This window comes from Lycium ferocissimum, chromosome 4, assembly GCF_029784015.1.
Source record: "Lycium ferocissimum isolate CSIRO_LF1 chromosome 4, AGI_CSIRO_Lferr_CH_V1, whole genome shotgun sequence".
Lineage (NCBI taxonomy): Eukaryota > Viridiplantae > Streptophyta > Magnoliopsida > Solanales > Solanaceae > Lycium > Lycium ferocissimum.
The window spans coordinates 25101101-25117594 of record NC_081345.1 but is presented as its reverse complement, the minus strand read 5'-3'; the positions used below and the strand labels follow the sequence as shown (position 1 = coordinate 25117594).

The window sequence follows — 16494 nt, the reverse complement described above, 5'->3', positions numbered from 1 at the left end:
CGATTACATTTATATATTATTACTTAAGTTGAAGAATTAATCGCACTCCTCTCAAATTATACAAATTAATTATCAAAATAGTAATATTAAAGCATTCGGAGGTGAATCATAGAACACCAAATATATATTATGGACCTAACATAGAAACATAAGCTTTTATAGTCTCTCAAGTCTTGGTCTCGGTCCGGTCTTTTCTCCTTGGTATACGCTACCTTTCGGCCGAAGAACATCCATCCTTACTTGCTATAACTAATCAATACAACTATCCGTAAGTCTCTCTCGATTACAAATAAGTGTAAAATTAAAATTAATTATAACATAAAAGAGATAGATGTCACTAAATAAATATTAACATCTATCAATACGACAATTAACTATGTTACTTCTTCCGCCTCTCTCGATTTACTTCTTCCACCTCTCTCGATTACAGAATTAGTAACAAATTAATTGGTAGTATAAATTAGATAAACGTTAACAAATAAAATAACATCTAACTGTAAAGCATATAAAAGTTAAATAGAAAGCTTCCGCATGTGAAAACATGTGAAATTGAGGAATAATATTGTCTACTATTATATAGAAATATCAAGATCCGTCATTCTCCCAACACAAAAGAAAGTTATTCCATATTGGAGTTAATACAACTAATGGAAATATTCTTATCCATTAATAAGAAAATAGAAGAAATATTTAAGAAGAATAATTCCGCTATTTAATTAAAAGTAGGATCTAGAATAATTTCCTAACATTAAACAATTGAAGAAATAGTAGAAGAACTGAAGAAAGGAACAATATATTTTGCAGTCCTCCCTTTGCTCTCAAATGCTCTCAATTCGTCCCTTTCAAATGGAAAAGGGTGCCTCTATTTATAGCAATGATTTCCAACTTCTTGAGATTGGTTTATGCAACTTGCTTCAGGTACTTGATTTTGGCAATTTGAGAAATTGCAAATCTGCAAAATCCAAACCTAGGGCCCCACAATTATTTTCATTCTATTCATTTACTCCCTTCTTTATTATTAGTACTATATTATTTTAATATGAACTTCTTCCACTTGGCAAGCTTACATTCCAATTGCTTCTTCAATTAGTGAGCACGGTACATTTCCAAAATGGAGACTTGCAGGTACTATACTCCTCTTTCTTCATTTGATGAGATTTTGCTTTTCTTTTCTTCTTGTGGGTCCCACACTAAGGAAAACTTGCACAATTTGCTTTCCATTTTGCTGCACCTTTCCGTTCCCCTCTTCTTCTTCTTTTCTCATTCTTCTTTTTCTCATTCTTCTTCTTGATTTTGCTATTTTGATTTATTTATTAAAATTATGGTGTCTCCTGCAAATAAAATATAGAAATATTAATATTTAAAATTAAATAACAACTTAATTTATATATGTATTTTTGTCTTATCAAATATATTAAGTCACTGCGATTTGATCGTAGTGGCGAGTACCTCTTTGCAGAGTTCATTAGTTACTTATTAAATAGAGGGATTGCATTTCAATCGTCTACACCAAGTATTCTACAATAGATTGGTGTGGAAGAGTAAAGAAATATGACTCTTTTGAAGGTGGTAAGATTAATGATATAGACTCAGGAATATGAACGAAAGGAAGTTTATTTACTGTCCTAAAAGAAAATAAGGTAATTATTAATACAAATGCCAGATTTTTAGAAAAAGGACTATTTAATAAAACAAGTTCCTAGAAGTAAACTAGTTTTATAGGAACTAAGCAAAGATATAGCAAATGAGCCATCTAAAAATTCAGAAGTTCAAGAACATCTAACCGACAAATCAGGGTTGACGTTCCATTGCATTTAAGTAGTGGGAGAAACGTTAATAGGCGTAAGGAAATTCACTACCTTTAACTAGTGACAGTGATGCTGAGCAAATAACATTATATGAAGTCGTTAATATTTCAATACTGAAAGACAATGAAGATAATATTAATACTCGGGAATATGATAGTGTGACTATAATAGTAGTAGTACTTAGTCATAGTGGGAGAACAATAATCAAGATCGGTTCGGTGTATACTCTTGGGATAGTATCATGATAGGATCCTGAAAAGAAATACACTTTTGGGAGAGTTTCATGATAGGATCCCTGACGATCTTAGTATAGAATTGGCTAGTTACGACGAAGCCCTACTAGATGAAGTTGCATCACAAAACAACTTCGCAAGTTTTTTTGCAAAGAGCTTATTGGCTAAGACTTTTGGTAGTTGTGCAAAAGGAATACATGTGAAAGTTGTAAATGCATGGTTAAAAGTCTAAGTGGAAGATTGTTGGGGTATATACCATTAACCATTCATTTAGATATGGTATATTCTAACAATTGTCATGGTTAAAAACCTAAGTGGGAGATTGTTGGGATATATACTATTAATCATGTGTTTGGATATAGTATTTATTATAGAACAATTATTTATTCAATTTTTAATAAAGAGTTAAATAGATCATGTACTATTATGTGTGTCCTTTACTTATATAGTAGATGATTTAGTGTATAGAGTTTAGCTTATACACGGAAGATTAAATTATCGGTTCTTATAAGTATAAAGTCTATGTTCACAATCTAAGATGGAAATTGGACAAAGCCATAGGTATGATTGTAGCACAAGATTAAATATAATGTATCTTCATTATGGGAGCGGTATAGTTCCGTCTTCTTGTACTAGTACATTTTGTGTGTAATGAACGGACCAAGTAGAGATAAGTGTTTTTGTACTGAATATATAAAACAAATTCTCTAGTTCATTAAATGTACTTATACTCTTAATCTTGATATAATTATTACGATCAATGTAATTTATTCATTATTTTGATTTATTAAAAGGTACGACTCAATTGCGGGTCTATGTATTCGTGATAAAGCAAAATACATTTGTGAAATAATAATTAGTTGATAGAATTCATGTCTCGACTTTGAGATTGATGATACACCTTTATGAATTCTTATAAGTCTCATATGAAAACCCTACAGGTGGATTTTCTATCCGTCACATGATATAAGTTAAGCAAAAATATAAAGGATTTGATTAGTGAATGGATTAAATTGTCAGTAATTTAATTTAATTGATTGGTATATGAAATCTTAACATGGGAGTTAAATAAGATTTAAAGAAAGATTTCGAAATTAAACTAAGGAGTTTAATTACAATTTTTTAGTGCAATAAATTGCAATTTATTGTGGTAGGATTAATTCATATTCTGAATTAATACCACAATTGGAAGCCTCGTTATTAAATCTGTGGTCCCTGCTATGCCTAATTATTCTTGGACTTGGAAAATAATAGTCTTGGGGAAAAGCAAGCCCACACGTTTTGGATTAGGGTTTGCACCCTAAAACGTGGTTATATATAGTGTGCTTTTAGCCCTAACAAAGAGACTCTTTCCTGAGCCGTAATGCTTGCCCACACAAGTATTCACTGTCCAGAGGCTAGTTAGGTTATATAGCAGAATAACGCAGGCCGTGGAACTGAAGGATGATCCTGTGGATGGTTTTTGCTCATGCTAGAGATTCGTGGTAGCATTCACGCTTCAAGAGATAAGTATCTATTTTATGTTTGATTAAAATTTTTATTATGTGTTGTCTATATTACATGCAAGTTCGATCCTGGCTATTTGCTTCCGCTGTTTATGCATGTATTCCATCACATCCTTCATGTAGATTGATTCCATAAATATGGTGTTTGCATTTGATATTTGTTTGAGTATACCATCTTTCACTAACAAGGAGTGGATTCTACACCTTTTTTGAAAATAAATTTCCCTTGATGTCACATTCCGTGTTTATTTCACTTGGAAGTAATACTCCTATATTTTATAATGATCTAAGACTTTAATTCCGAACAAAGTAGAAAAGGGTCTAACTTTTTCGGCAACGGCCAAAGCATGAGGTCACCTAAGAATGAAGACAGACACATTTAGAAAATGTAAGGTAAGATTTTCTTGTGTTAGAGTTCCACTTGGTCGGAGAATGGACTGGTGGTCTGTTTATATGGATTTGGGAGATCCTCTCCTCGTGAGATAGTTTTTGGGGTGAGTTAGAATCAAGTGTCATAGCTTTACATGGTATCAGAATCAAGTCTATCCTTGTTTAGGCTTCCTACCGACGTTCCAATTGGGCCTGGGTGTTAAAGTAGGTTAGAGTCCAACACTGGTTGGGGAATTGACTGCATGCAGAGGCGGATCCAGAATTTGGAGGTTTCGGGTGCCACTGTGCTGTAAATGTAGACGTATTGCAATGTACACGGTCCAATTAATAGAGTAATTAAACATCTGATCAGTTTTATCTACTTTGAATTGCGGTTCGGGTTATTTGTCTCTTCGGTTTACGTAGACAAATATTTCCAAATATTATATAGAAAAAATTACGCTCAGATAGGTACATCAACTCAAGCTTGCAAGCATAATTTCTATTATAACATAAAAAATAAAAATAAATCTTTTTTAAATCAGTGTGAACCAAGACCCAATATACCCTTTTCTTTTCCATTTTGTTAAACCATTTAAATAAAATAAAATAACACGTAAAATTAAAGATAAGAAACAATGACGAAAGAAAGCGGAAAAAATTATTAAAATTTTGACGAAGGGAGAGGAGAAGAGAAAGAGTTTTTAGGAAGAAGAAGAAGAAGAAATTAGCTATCACTTTGGGCAAATACACTTAGTCACCCACCATACACAGGTACATAATTTGCCTATACTAAAAATATTTTAAGAAGTGTAGCAGCAGGGGTTCGAACTTGCGCCCTTGGGGAGGAAAACCCGGCACCTAACCATTGGCACCACGGCCTCCATTGTTATTCTGGGTGGCACGATGATCTTTTATAAGATATCTTATACATATAAACATACATATATATAGTTTCAACCGAGGCGTTGGGTGGCGTGGCACTACATAGATTCGCCCCCTGACTCAGTGGTCTGTTTATATGGACTTGGACAATTCTCTCTTCATGAGCTAGTTTTTGAGGTTGAGTTAGGCTCAAGTGTCATATCTTTACATCTTTAAACAACTCAGTCGGTAAGCGCCCCCCCCCCCCCCCCCCCCGCCTATAATCCCAGAGTCGTGGGTTCGAGTCACCAAAGGAGCAATAACTCTAACAAAGGGGAGGGAATAAAAAAAAAAAAACTCAGTACTGATAAGAAGAAAGAATCCAACTTATAGTTCGGTTATGTTTGCGACTGCCCGAGGAGTGATCCCTCTCTTATTTTCCCTTTTTTGTTGATAAGAAAGGAGACAATAAGCCCGTTAACATTGAAGCTTCCGCTTTTGGCAGCTGTTAGACCTTTCCGTATCTCTCTTTGTACTCTTTCCGTATCTCTCTTTTCAATCTTTTCTTTCTTTAGTTTCTTTCTTAAGTAGCTTATTAGCTTGAAAGCTTTCCTTGCCTTTAAGGCTTTACCGGAAACATGAATATTTTACGAGGAATGTGGAAGAAGAAATAAAAGGGGAAGAGGGTGGTGAGGTGGTATGTCAAATGATGTCCACCTCACTCATATGTCAGACCATGTGGGATTTTAATAGCCATGGTGGAGCACTGTTCACTATTGGAAATAAAGCTTTTCCCTCCGACAAATCATTGAGAAATTCGTGTGAAAACATGATTTTTTCACCTCATTCCCACTGAACCAGCTCACTGGGAAAACGCATGTTGGGAAACAGGTTCCTATAACGCTGGGAAACTTCCTAATTTTTTTTCGTATGGAAACACTACTATTTTTTCTTTTCTCACTGATTCAATTAAAATATCGGGGGAATAGCCATTGAAGATTTTTAGTGAGAAGTTTCAGCGAGAAAATGGTGATTTTCTAGTAGTGTTTAGATATGGGTGTATTTTTATTACTTTGCTAACGACTGGGGTGATTTTGTCCGGATAGTATAACGGAGGTTAGATATAGACAATAATTGAAAGTAGAGAGGTAAATATGACCCCTTATCCTTGTTAGAATAAATAATCCAACCCATTAGGGGTGTCTCAATAAAATATGTGGCCTAAAGTCAAAATTTAAAAAGAGGTCTTAAATTTATTTAACAAACTTTATATAGTTTATTTGATGATTATTCTCATAGCTTCTTAAAATGCATGACAGTTAATTTTATTTTGATAGAAATATTTTTTTAATGTATGATCAATTAGTGTAATCTTTCTTGAGACATTACTGATTTTAGGTAAGTTCTTACTGATTTTACTTTCTTCTTTTTTTTCAATTGAGGAGATTGTTATAGAAACTATTCAAATTATTCTATAAGACAGAGAAACATTTAAAAAAGAATTAAGACTTTACCTGATTTAATATGCTAATAAGATATCAACGTTTACTTGAATAACTTCCCCTGTTACTTTTAATTCCAAAAATAAGTTAAAACCGTCAATTTTATAGTTATAATTATGTCTTAGAAGACATTCAAAGTTAAGATAATACATTTTCAGATTTAATGGTTTATTTTTCAAAAGTCGCAAAAGCTGAATTGCCCAGAAAAACAAAAAGAGGAAAACAATTTTGGAGAAGAGATAATACTTTTTCGTGTAGGATAACTTATCACAAACACAACTCATTTTATAGGCAAACTGTTGGAGATGTTATTACAAGCAGAATTATGGGGCGTCATAGAATTGTTACACCATTCAAAATGACTGTTACAGAGGATTAAAGTCAATTGTCACAAAGGATTAATTCTGCTGGAGCTTTTAGACAGAATTTCTTTTGAAATGTATTTAGACATATTCTTGTAAGCATTTATTTGGACACTTTTCTAGTAGGCTAAAAAATATTAAAAATAGTTTTGAAAACCATATCTGGATTAGGCCTAACGTAAATCTTGTGCATGGGGGGAGGCAAATCTACTAGTTTTGCCTTCAAGCCCTTTTTCTCTATACACAAGACCACTCCCTTTTACTAGCTCTTTTCAAACCCAAATAAGATCAATTCAATATAAATGAAAAAAGGAATTCGTCCTAATTAATGAGAGACTTTTGTCTTTCACATAATATATAAAAAAATAATAATAATAATAATAATAATAATAATAATAATAATAATAATAATAAGAGAAGAAAAAGAACCCATACAAAATCTTTGACTTTAATTTGCATTACCAGCTATTGATAAAAATACCAACATGTACTACATAGATCGGGGTGAACTGTGATCTATGGAAAATTCGAAAAGTTCAACTGAATTCATTGTTTGTTGTTTGAATTATCAATGTATATGCATACCATATTTAAATCCTATATATAATATAAAGCTAGACATAAACAAGGTGATGTGGCACCTTTCTATGGCCACCATTTCTATTTATCTTTTTTCTCCTTTTTTTTGAATTTTTCCCCTTATTTTTTTAATTATTTAATTTTAAAAACTCATCTCCATAACTCACACCACTTTATCTTCATAAATTCTACTTTTAATTAGTACTAATAATATTCATAACTCCCAAGCCTTCTATATTTATAACCTCCAATTATTTAATGTGTAAATTTATGGCCCCTAAAAATCACACCAATATATAAGTATTTCCATCCAAATAAATATGCACGTTTTGACCCATGTAAATTATTCTCTACCTTTGAAGTAAGTTTTCTTTCGGTTTTCCTGTTTTTGATATGTCTACGTTTTCCTTCATGTTTATGCTGTTAAAATTTTAGGTTTTCCTTTATGTTTGCTTGGTGCTTCATGTATTTTTTTTTGTAAAATTCTTTCTTGATTTTGGCCGATTGTAGCAAATCAAATTTGCATGTTTAAAAAAATGATTTCGATTTTCCTCTTTCTTTCCTTTTGTATTTTTTTAATGAACTTGATTACCTTATATTAACGATAATATAGTCTTTTCCCTTCTCAATTCTTAAACATGAAGAAAAACGTTTTTTTTTTTTTTGTACTTTTTAAAGAATTTGATTATCTTATGTCAACATATAGTTTTCCATCTTCAATTCATATATCTAAAGTTTTCATTTGCTTAGTTAATTCTTTTGATTTTTTTCTTTATCGGCGAGGTTAAATAACTAGGGTGTTTCGAAAGTGGAAGCACGGGAAAAAAGTCATCACATAAGTGTATGCTGCTTAAGGAAGTACGTATATATCCTTCCGCATGTGGATCAACTTTTAGTAAGCATAATAGAATACGAGAATGTAAAATTAGTTTGTAGTTCATAGAATGCAGTTTAATTCATAAGAAAGTTACTTAATTACAGATTCAGTAATTAAGTCGGGCCCCAATTCGGGTACCGGACACCCAATGGGAAACCAAAAAAAAAAAAATTACAGATATGAAAAATTACAGTACTCAAGTATTTTGTTTTTAATTTATTGTTCATAAAAGTCTTCAAAGTTTTTAGATTTTCATAGAATATTAGTATCGTTTGTTCAGTCTAAATCTTTTGAGCTTACTACTTGAAAAAATGCAAGAAATGAATTACCTATTAAGAAAATATAACATGATAGGTATTGATTTTTGGGAGGAATTGAATAAGCAAAGGTAAAGAAATGAAAAGAAAGTGAGGAAAGGAAAAGGTCAAAAAATAATGTTGGAATGAATTCGAAGAGGAGTAGGATTACAAGAGAGAAACACAATAAGATGGAAAATAATAGAAAAAGTGACGAAAAAAAGGACAGTTAATCAAGAAAAATAACAAAAAAAAAAAAAAGAGATTTCCAAAAATGTATAGAAGATAATGAGAACATGATCGAATAAATTTATATTCTTAATTAAATTCCTAAAATTGTTAAACAAATTTTATAACTTAAAAATATTTATTAGAAATCTTGAGAAAATTATTAAGTTGGTGGGTTATTGTATGCCTTTGACAAGCCACATACGATTCTTGTGAGAGATGAGAGAGTCAAAACTAACGACGATCGTTTATTTGATATTAAATTTCTTGACCTAAATTTTCTTTTTTTCTTTTGGGTCAACCTTGAAAATATAACTAGAATAACAAATAACAATTGAAGATTAGAGAAAAAATAAAATTAATCAATGAGTGAAGATTAATCTTATTAGTTAGAAAAACTGACAATAATTAGTTAGTTGTGTTTGAATACTATTTTTTAATAACCTCGCGAAGCGTGGATAAATTCACTCTTGTATACATAAAATAAGAACACACGCATTCTAAACCCACTAATGGTAGATCCTGAATTATTTTCACCTCTCCGCTACAAGCCTACAACTATCCAAAATGATCATTTTGTAATTTCAAAATCAGCCTTTTACTAATTTGAAAAATGAAAAGTTTATGCAACATAGCTATGTCAAAAGTAAACGTTTAGTTCCATCTCTTGATAGAACTAGATGAGGTTTGCCCGTGCCCAACATTTTGAATTCGGATATAGTTTAATTTGTGTCTAATCTTTAGTTTAATTTGTGTCTAATCTTTAGTTGCACCTATTATTTAAACACTAAAATAATTTTTTTCTGGCCATTAATACTTTAATAAACTGTATAACATACTGTTATAGAATAAAGAGCAGAGATGATTGGCTTTAATGGAAGCAATGTATACAAAATACGATAAAAGATAGTTGATTCAAGCTATTTAATGGTACACAAAATAATGAATTGCACATCTTGAAGGTATACAACTACATATACTTACCGAATTTTGTAAATATCTTATTTAAATAAGTATGCATCGTAGTTTTTTTTTTTTTTAAATAGATATTTTTCGAATAATATTTAGACCGCATGGGCAAACAAGGTAGATTTCCCTAGAATAAAGTCATTGAGTAAGTGTTTCTTATGCAAAGGATAATGAAAAAAAAATTATAAACGAAAAGAATGGAACACATTAAAGAAGTGGGGTCTCCATTTCTTCTAAGCACCAAGAGGTTTTTAGTATATACAACCTATAGATAAGCTAAACTTTTTGAAAACACTAATATCGTCATAGCGAATTTTCCTATATATGAGGAGTTTTGGGACATTTGATTTGAACACTAACTAATTTTTTTCCTCATAGGTACAAATATAAATATCAAAATTATCCACTATATATCTATTTAAGTTATACTAATTTCTCATTTTATGGCAATCTTTAAGCATATATATTCACATAACAATTTCTCATTTTATGGCAATCTTTAAGCATATAATATTCACATAACATACTTCAAAACTTAATCTAACCAGTAACCATAACCTTGTCCTACATTTTACAATTATAAGGGAATGATAAATTTCAAAATTTTGGTAAACATGTGCTTATTGTTTAGAGTTAAAGGAAAAGAGTAACTTAATTGACTTTTCTTTACCACAATTGAATTACCACTAATCCATATTTGAATGAAAAATGAAGTGTATAAAGAGCCCTTTAAAGATAATATTTTTGTAATGAAAAGCCTTCGTGAGTCTACAAAATTCCTTAAAACTTCAATAAACAAAAAATAAAGGCTTATTATATGCGACAAAACTTTCCCAATGCCTTCTCTGTTCAAATTTTCTACAGAAGTTACCAAACAAATAATTCCAAATTATTTTTATACATTTGTTAGTAGAAGTTCATAACAGGGGATAAAATGAATAATTTTAGGAACTTGGAGTATTGAAAGTATATATGAATACAGGAGCTGCTATATTTAGTATAAAAAATTTATGATTTTACTTTGTAAACAATGGGGTTGAAAATGTGGGAGTGGAAGTGGAAACTGGAAAAAATTACTCAAATAACTACCTTATGGTAACTTCCTACCATTTGTAGCTACCCTTTTAAATATTACCATTTGTAGCTATATTTTGACAAAATAGTGTATGTTTTCACATGTCAACAAATACACGAGAACATGGTAAAAAAAAAATAAAAAAATCCTTGATTTTAGCCTTTAACGGTGGAGCTATTAAATTAGATATTAATTTATTTTTTTGATGTATTTTAGTGATTTTTTTTTTTTTTGCTATAATGTATTTCTGTGTTTTTTTTTTTTTTTTTATGTATTTCAGTGATTTTTTTTTTTTAATGTATTTTAGTGATTTTTTTTTTGTTTTTTTGTTTTTGATGTATTTCAAATACATTGTGTACATTCCAACTACATATGAAGCCAAATACATTCAAATTTTCGTATATTTGAATGGATTTCAACAAATACATTCAGATACATGACAAAAAAATTCAAACACATAACAAATACATACAAAAACAGCGTGTTTGGCTATTAACAAAATACAATAAAAAATGCACTCAAAAAATGCAAATACAAATACATTCAAAAACAGTGTATTTGTGATATGTAGATTTTTTGAATGTATTTGTATTTGGCTTTTAACAAATACACACAAAAATACAAAAAATACACACGGTCAGATCTGAGACACCACCACCACCAAAAACCCTAATCTCTCCACCACCACCACCACCAAAAACCCTAATCTCTCCACCTCCACGTCATCTTCTCCGCCGCCATCTCAAAATCAGTGCCATCACTGCCACCATCAAAAATACACACGGCCAGATCTGTGCCATTGCCGTCTGCATCTTCTTCTTCCTCGCCGAGTCTTCATCGTCGCCATCTGCATCGTGTGCCATCTCAGGCCACTCAATCGGCGACTATTTGAGTAACGATCTGACCATCTTCTTCCTTGAAAGTAACGATGCAGACGGCGGATAGAGTGAAGAGAGAGAGAGAGAGGGGTGAGCACAGAGGGAGAGGGAGAAGAGAGAGAGGGGCGGCTCGGTTGTGGCGGTGGTTGTTGAGAGAAAGGGAAAGAGATTTTTTAGGGTTTTGAGAAATGAAAAATATGAAATGGATAGTAATTGGGAAAAAAAAAAAGATATATGTATTTGGGTATGTATTTTTGATATAGTTATCAATTGTAATTTAGAAAAGTTAATTAGCTACTAAATATAATTAAATAAAAGGGTAGCTAATATTAATAATTAGGTCTTAAAAGAAGTTACAATGAGTAAAAAGTTGGAGCATGGGCCACAAAAAGTTGTCAGCCACAAAATGGGCCCACTGTGAAATTGCAAAGAGAACAGGAAGAGAGATTGGTTAGCTAGGGACATTGCGTTTATGTGCTCTGCTAGAGCCCTATGGGCATAAGGAATTATGTACACAAGCTACTTTTCTGACTTTTTTTTCTTTTCCAGCTAGCTTGAATTAGTAAGGAAGAGTAGAATAGTATTTTCCTTTTCAAAATGGGAATAGCCTGTTGAGTTTGATAGGCTATAGATATGTAATGATGCACTTTGGTGATTAATACAAAAGTTTAGCTACCCAAAAAAATAAAAATAAAAAGAGAACACTTAAGCTACAAAGAAAGAGGTGGCCAACGGATTGTTTGAAAAGGAGATGTTGAGGCTGACTTTACCATTTAACAGTGGAAATTACAAGAATGCCCTTGGTCGACGATCTTTAGTCCTCACCCATGCTTCTATTATAGTAGAAAAATCTGGAAGCAAAAATATCATATGGTTCTTTCCGGGTTTAATTAAGGTGTTCAATGAATGATTAAGCACATAGTGTAATTGTGCGTCACCAAGTTAATTTTGGGAGTAACTTTTCTTTCGTTTACATGTGGTTTCCACTGTCCATAGTGGAAGAGAAATGTGGCAGCATACGTCCATCCCCATTCCTCTTCAGAACACCTATAAATTTAGAGGATTTCCTCACTACAATATCACATTAATTCACAACACTCTTTATCATTTTCCTAAAGGCAAAAAAAAAAAAAAATGGCGGTCTTTCTCAAAAACGATTATACTGTTCTCTGCATGTTTTTGCTCTTGCCGACGCTATGCTACAGCAATAATTATGTTTCTAGAGCTACCTATTACAGTACCCCTGATGGCAAGGGGACACCAAGTATATGCCCTAACATATACTATATGTTAAATTTATAATTAACGTTTTGTAGGTACATAAAGTTTTTAGTTGACTCCATGTCAAGACTTTGTTTCTAAAAATTACTCCCTCCGTTCCAAAAAGATTGGCACTTTTCGCTTTTCTAGAGTCAAACGAGTTGTTCTTTGACCATAATTATTTTTTACGTCTTTTAAATATTTTAAATTATCAATTATGGTGACTTATACTTTTTACGTAGTTTTCAAACATGTAAACTTTATTTTGAAAAAATTAAATATTCTATGTTAAATCACACGGTCAAAATTAAAAAGTTTGACTCTCAAAAAACGAAAAGCGTCAATCTTTTTGGGACATCAAATTAATGTCACTTTGTTGACAACCATTGATTTATTTGACTTTCAAAATCGACTAGTGTCACATAAAAATGAGATGAAAATGTAACTAAAGTTTAAGAGAACTTCACCCACATCTTAATACATGATCTTAACCCGGCCCTTCCCACTAATACAGATACAGTATATTATTAAGTAAACTTGCATGTACTAGCTAATTACTATTTGAACATTTAATCAGGTGGAGCGTGTGGTTACGGAGACTATGGCAAAGATGTTAATAGTGGCCAGGTTTTTGCAGCCTCCAAGAGGCTTTACAAAAATGGAGCTGGCTGTGGAGCTTGCTACCAGGTAATTAATATAATCCTTGTTCCTTCTTTAGGATTTAATTAATTACACATATTAATATCTATGTATTTTAATTGATTATAGCAAATTACTCGCTTTACTAATAAACTTACCAAATTATGCTTACTGTGGTCTGTGGGGTAGTTAGTTACATGTTGTTTTATGTTACTTTAATTTATATACATCGACAACGTGTAAAGAAACTTTTATACTATCAGGTCAACTAAGATATGTAAATGAGTAACTTCCATAAAATGTGGGATTTGTAATCTTGAAAATAAGGCATATTATCTGCTACAACAAGTGACCTTATATCCTTTACACTGAAGATGAATATTATTAGTCAAACTCAATACTTATTCAGTATGTACTTAATCAAGTAGCATTGGTTAACAAAGAAAATGTACAGGTAAGGTGCAAGGACAAGGGATTATGCAGTGAGGAAGGTACAAAGGTAGTGGTGACTGACAGTGGAGAAGGGCCTGGAACAGACTTCATTCTCAGCTACCGCGCCTATGCTAAATTGGCTAAGCAGCCTAATATGGCTAAGCATTTGTTTGCTAAAGGAGTGGTTGAAGTAGAATATCGTAGAGTTTCTTGCAAATATGGAGGAAATCTGATGCTTAAAATCAATGAACATAGCAAGTACCCTAACTACCTTGCTATTGTTGTTATGAACCAAGGTGGTGCTACTGACATCCTCGCTGTCGAAGTCTACGAGGTTCGTCTCATTTGCCATATTAACAAAATCTTTTTGGGCTGCAATCAGTTGTGGAGGCAGAATTTTTATCAAAGTCTTCATTATCTAGTATATATATACATTAAAAAAATTAACCTTTATATACAGTGAGATTTTACAACGAAGAGGTTCAGATGAACACCCTTCTTCTGCCCCTCTAGCTCCGCCCTTGGCTGAAACTAGTGTGGATGGTAGATGAGTCGGAGCAGTGCAGAGGAGTCTGTCCACAAGCCCTATACCATATTGAGTCAACTTGCCACATTTACTATCCAATAATCCTATTTTTCCAACCTTATTTTCAAGATAAATTAAGATTAGCACAATTTTTAACTGTGCCAGTTCATTTAAATTAAGCTTAATAGTTGTAGTCAGGTTTAATCTCAAGGATGATCATCCAACTAATAAAGGTCTATTGCAGTAAAGTCATAAAAAATTGTAAATAAACAACACGGCCATATTTCGTAGCATAAAGTATAGGAAAGTCATCAAAAGTTCATCAACTTGGTGCATTGTATATTGATAACTTTTCAAGGACTATCTACCTTTAGTATTTATGTGATGTTAAGAGTCTATCTTGGCAAACATGAATAATTGCTATATGTTGATGCAGGAGGAAACACAAGAATGGATATCAATGAGGAGGTCCTATGGAGCTGTGTTCGACCTACCGAACCCACCAAATGGTGAACTTAAAGTGAGGTTCCTCACAAGTGCTGGTGCTGAGACCAAATGGGTGCAGTCTGATAAGGCTGTAATCCCTGCTGAATGGGAAGCTGGGACTACTATTGAGACAGACATTCAGCTCTCTTAGACAAAAAAAAAAAAAAAAAATATATATATATATATATATAGAAGCATTATAACATATATCTATGTCTAATGAGTTATTAGTGCTTGGCTATCAGTTTACAGAAGTAATTTTAGATTAGTTGCAGGCATACTAGGAATCACGCCACGCTGAACACGATGCTTCAACCATCGTCTTGAGTTGTTATCATGTGTTAAGTTCTTGTACTTCGTTCTCTAATATATATTATATTATAATAGTAATAAATTTCTTCACTGCTGTTTGTTTTAACTATCTTGTTGAGTTATCATGGCTCAAGTTCTTGTACTTCGTTCTCTATTTGATGTAAAACATAATACTAGTAGCAGTTGATTCAACATATAAGTAATGAGTGTAGTTGCAACTAGTAAAGTTGGAAGACTATATATCATCTGTTCTAGTGTGGTTAGATTTTGCAGCAGCCAGGGATCAGCCAGGGATCTTGAATACGTTCCTGTTCTTTCCACTGCTGACGGGATTGTTAAATTCACAAAAGAAACAAGGCCAAACCCATCGACCGATACCTGTGATCGTCCACTTCTTTCACTTGAGCACCTAAAGTGGCCCTTGTTCCATTTAGACACTTCAGGTGGGCCATTCCTATTCCACTTAGACACTTTTTGCACCGTTATCGGAGCAAAACCAACACCAGTCGTCTCCTACGTGGATTAAGTGGCCAATTAAATTGTGCCAACTCAATTAAATTGTGCCAACTCATTTTAATTGTAAATTCACTAATTTGTAAATTCGTGGAGTTTTGACCATTAAAAATTGGGGCTTTTGAAATGGTTGGATGTGCAATGAGGGCGCCCCTTTGATGTTGGTTTTGCTCCGATAACGATGCAAAAAGTGTCTAAGTGGAATAGAAATGACCCACACAAAGTGTTTAAATGGAACAAGGATCACTTTAGGTCTTTCAGTTAAAGAAGTGACGACGAGGAGTGTCTGTCGATGGGTTTGGCCAAGAAACAACAGATCTTAACTACAGTTATCAGATGACAACTTCCGTCACGTGCATTGATTCAGTAAGTATGGTGAGCTTGCATTTGATATTTGCTCGAGTATACCGTCTTCCAATAATAAGGATTGGATTCTAAACCTTTTTGAACGACGACACATTTAGCAACACAAATTGTATGTCAACAAAGGTTATGTCGCTCGGACTCTTCAATAATGCAGCCGAACACTTGTCAGATCCTCTAAAAAAAGAGCACTACTATTTTAAGGATCCGGCACACACCCATTGACATTTTTGGAGAGTCCAAGCAACATAAATCACATGTACAAAAGCAACAACTGCCTCTCCGTCAGTTTATCATTGACCATTGTAGAATTCTTCAAGGTCGTGAAGAACATATTGGAAATGCAAAATCACAGTCCTGATTAGGGAAAGCTTATGAGCCTCCCTGAACAAGCTTCTCTTTCCATGCAAAATCAGTA

General features: G+C 32.7%; 1 protein-coding gene across 1 annotated transcript; it reads left to right on the top strand.

Annotated features, from left to right (window-relative positions):
- Positions 1 to 12618: 12618 nt before the first annotated feature.
- LOC132054491 (expansin-like B1) lies at positions 12619 to 15263 on the top strand. Its single transcript, XM_059446489.1, has 4 exons — positions 12619 to 12809; positions 13383 to 13492; positions 13899 to 14210; positions 14839 to 15263. Exons 1-4 carry the CDS (start codon positions 12680 to 12682, stop codon positions 15037 to 15039), a joined length of 753 nt encoding a protein of 250 aa, XP_059302472.1. The 5' UTR covers positions 12619 to 12679; the 3' UTR covers positions 15040 to 15263.
- The last annotated feature ends 1231 nt before the right edge of the window (positions 15264 to 16494 follow it).

Excerpts from the sequence above, each read along its gene's own strand:
- LOC132054491 (XM_059446489.1), top strand. The coding sequence starts at position 12,680 with ATGGCGGTCTTTCTCAAAAACGATTATACTGTTCTCTGCATGTTTTTG. Across the intron at positions 12,810-13,382 it reads TGATGGCAAGGGGACACCAA|GTGGAGCGTGTGGTTACGGA; the intron begins GTATATGCCCTA and ends ACATTTAATCAG. Across the intron at positions 13,493-13,898 it reads GCTGTGGAGCTTGCTACCAG|GTAAGGTGCAAGGACAAGGG; the intron begins GTAATTAATATA and ends GAAAATGTACAG.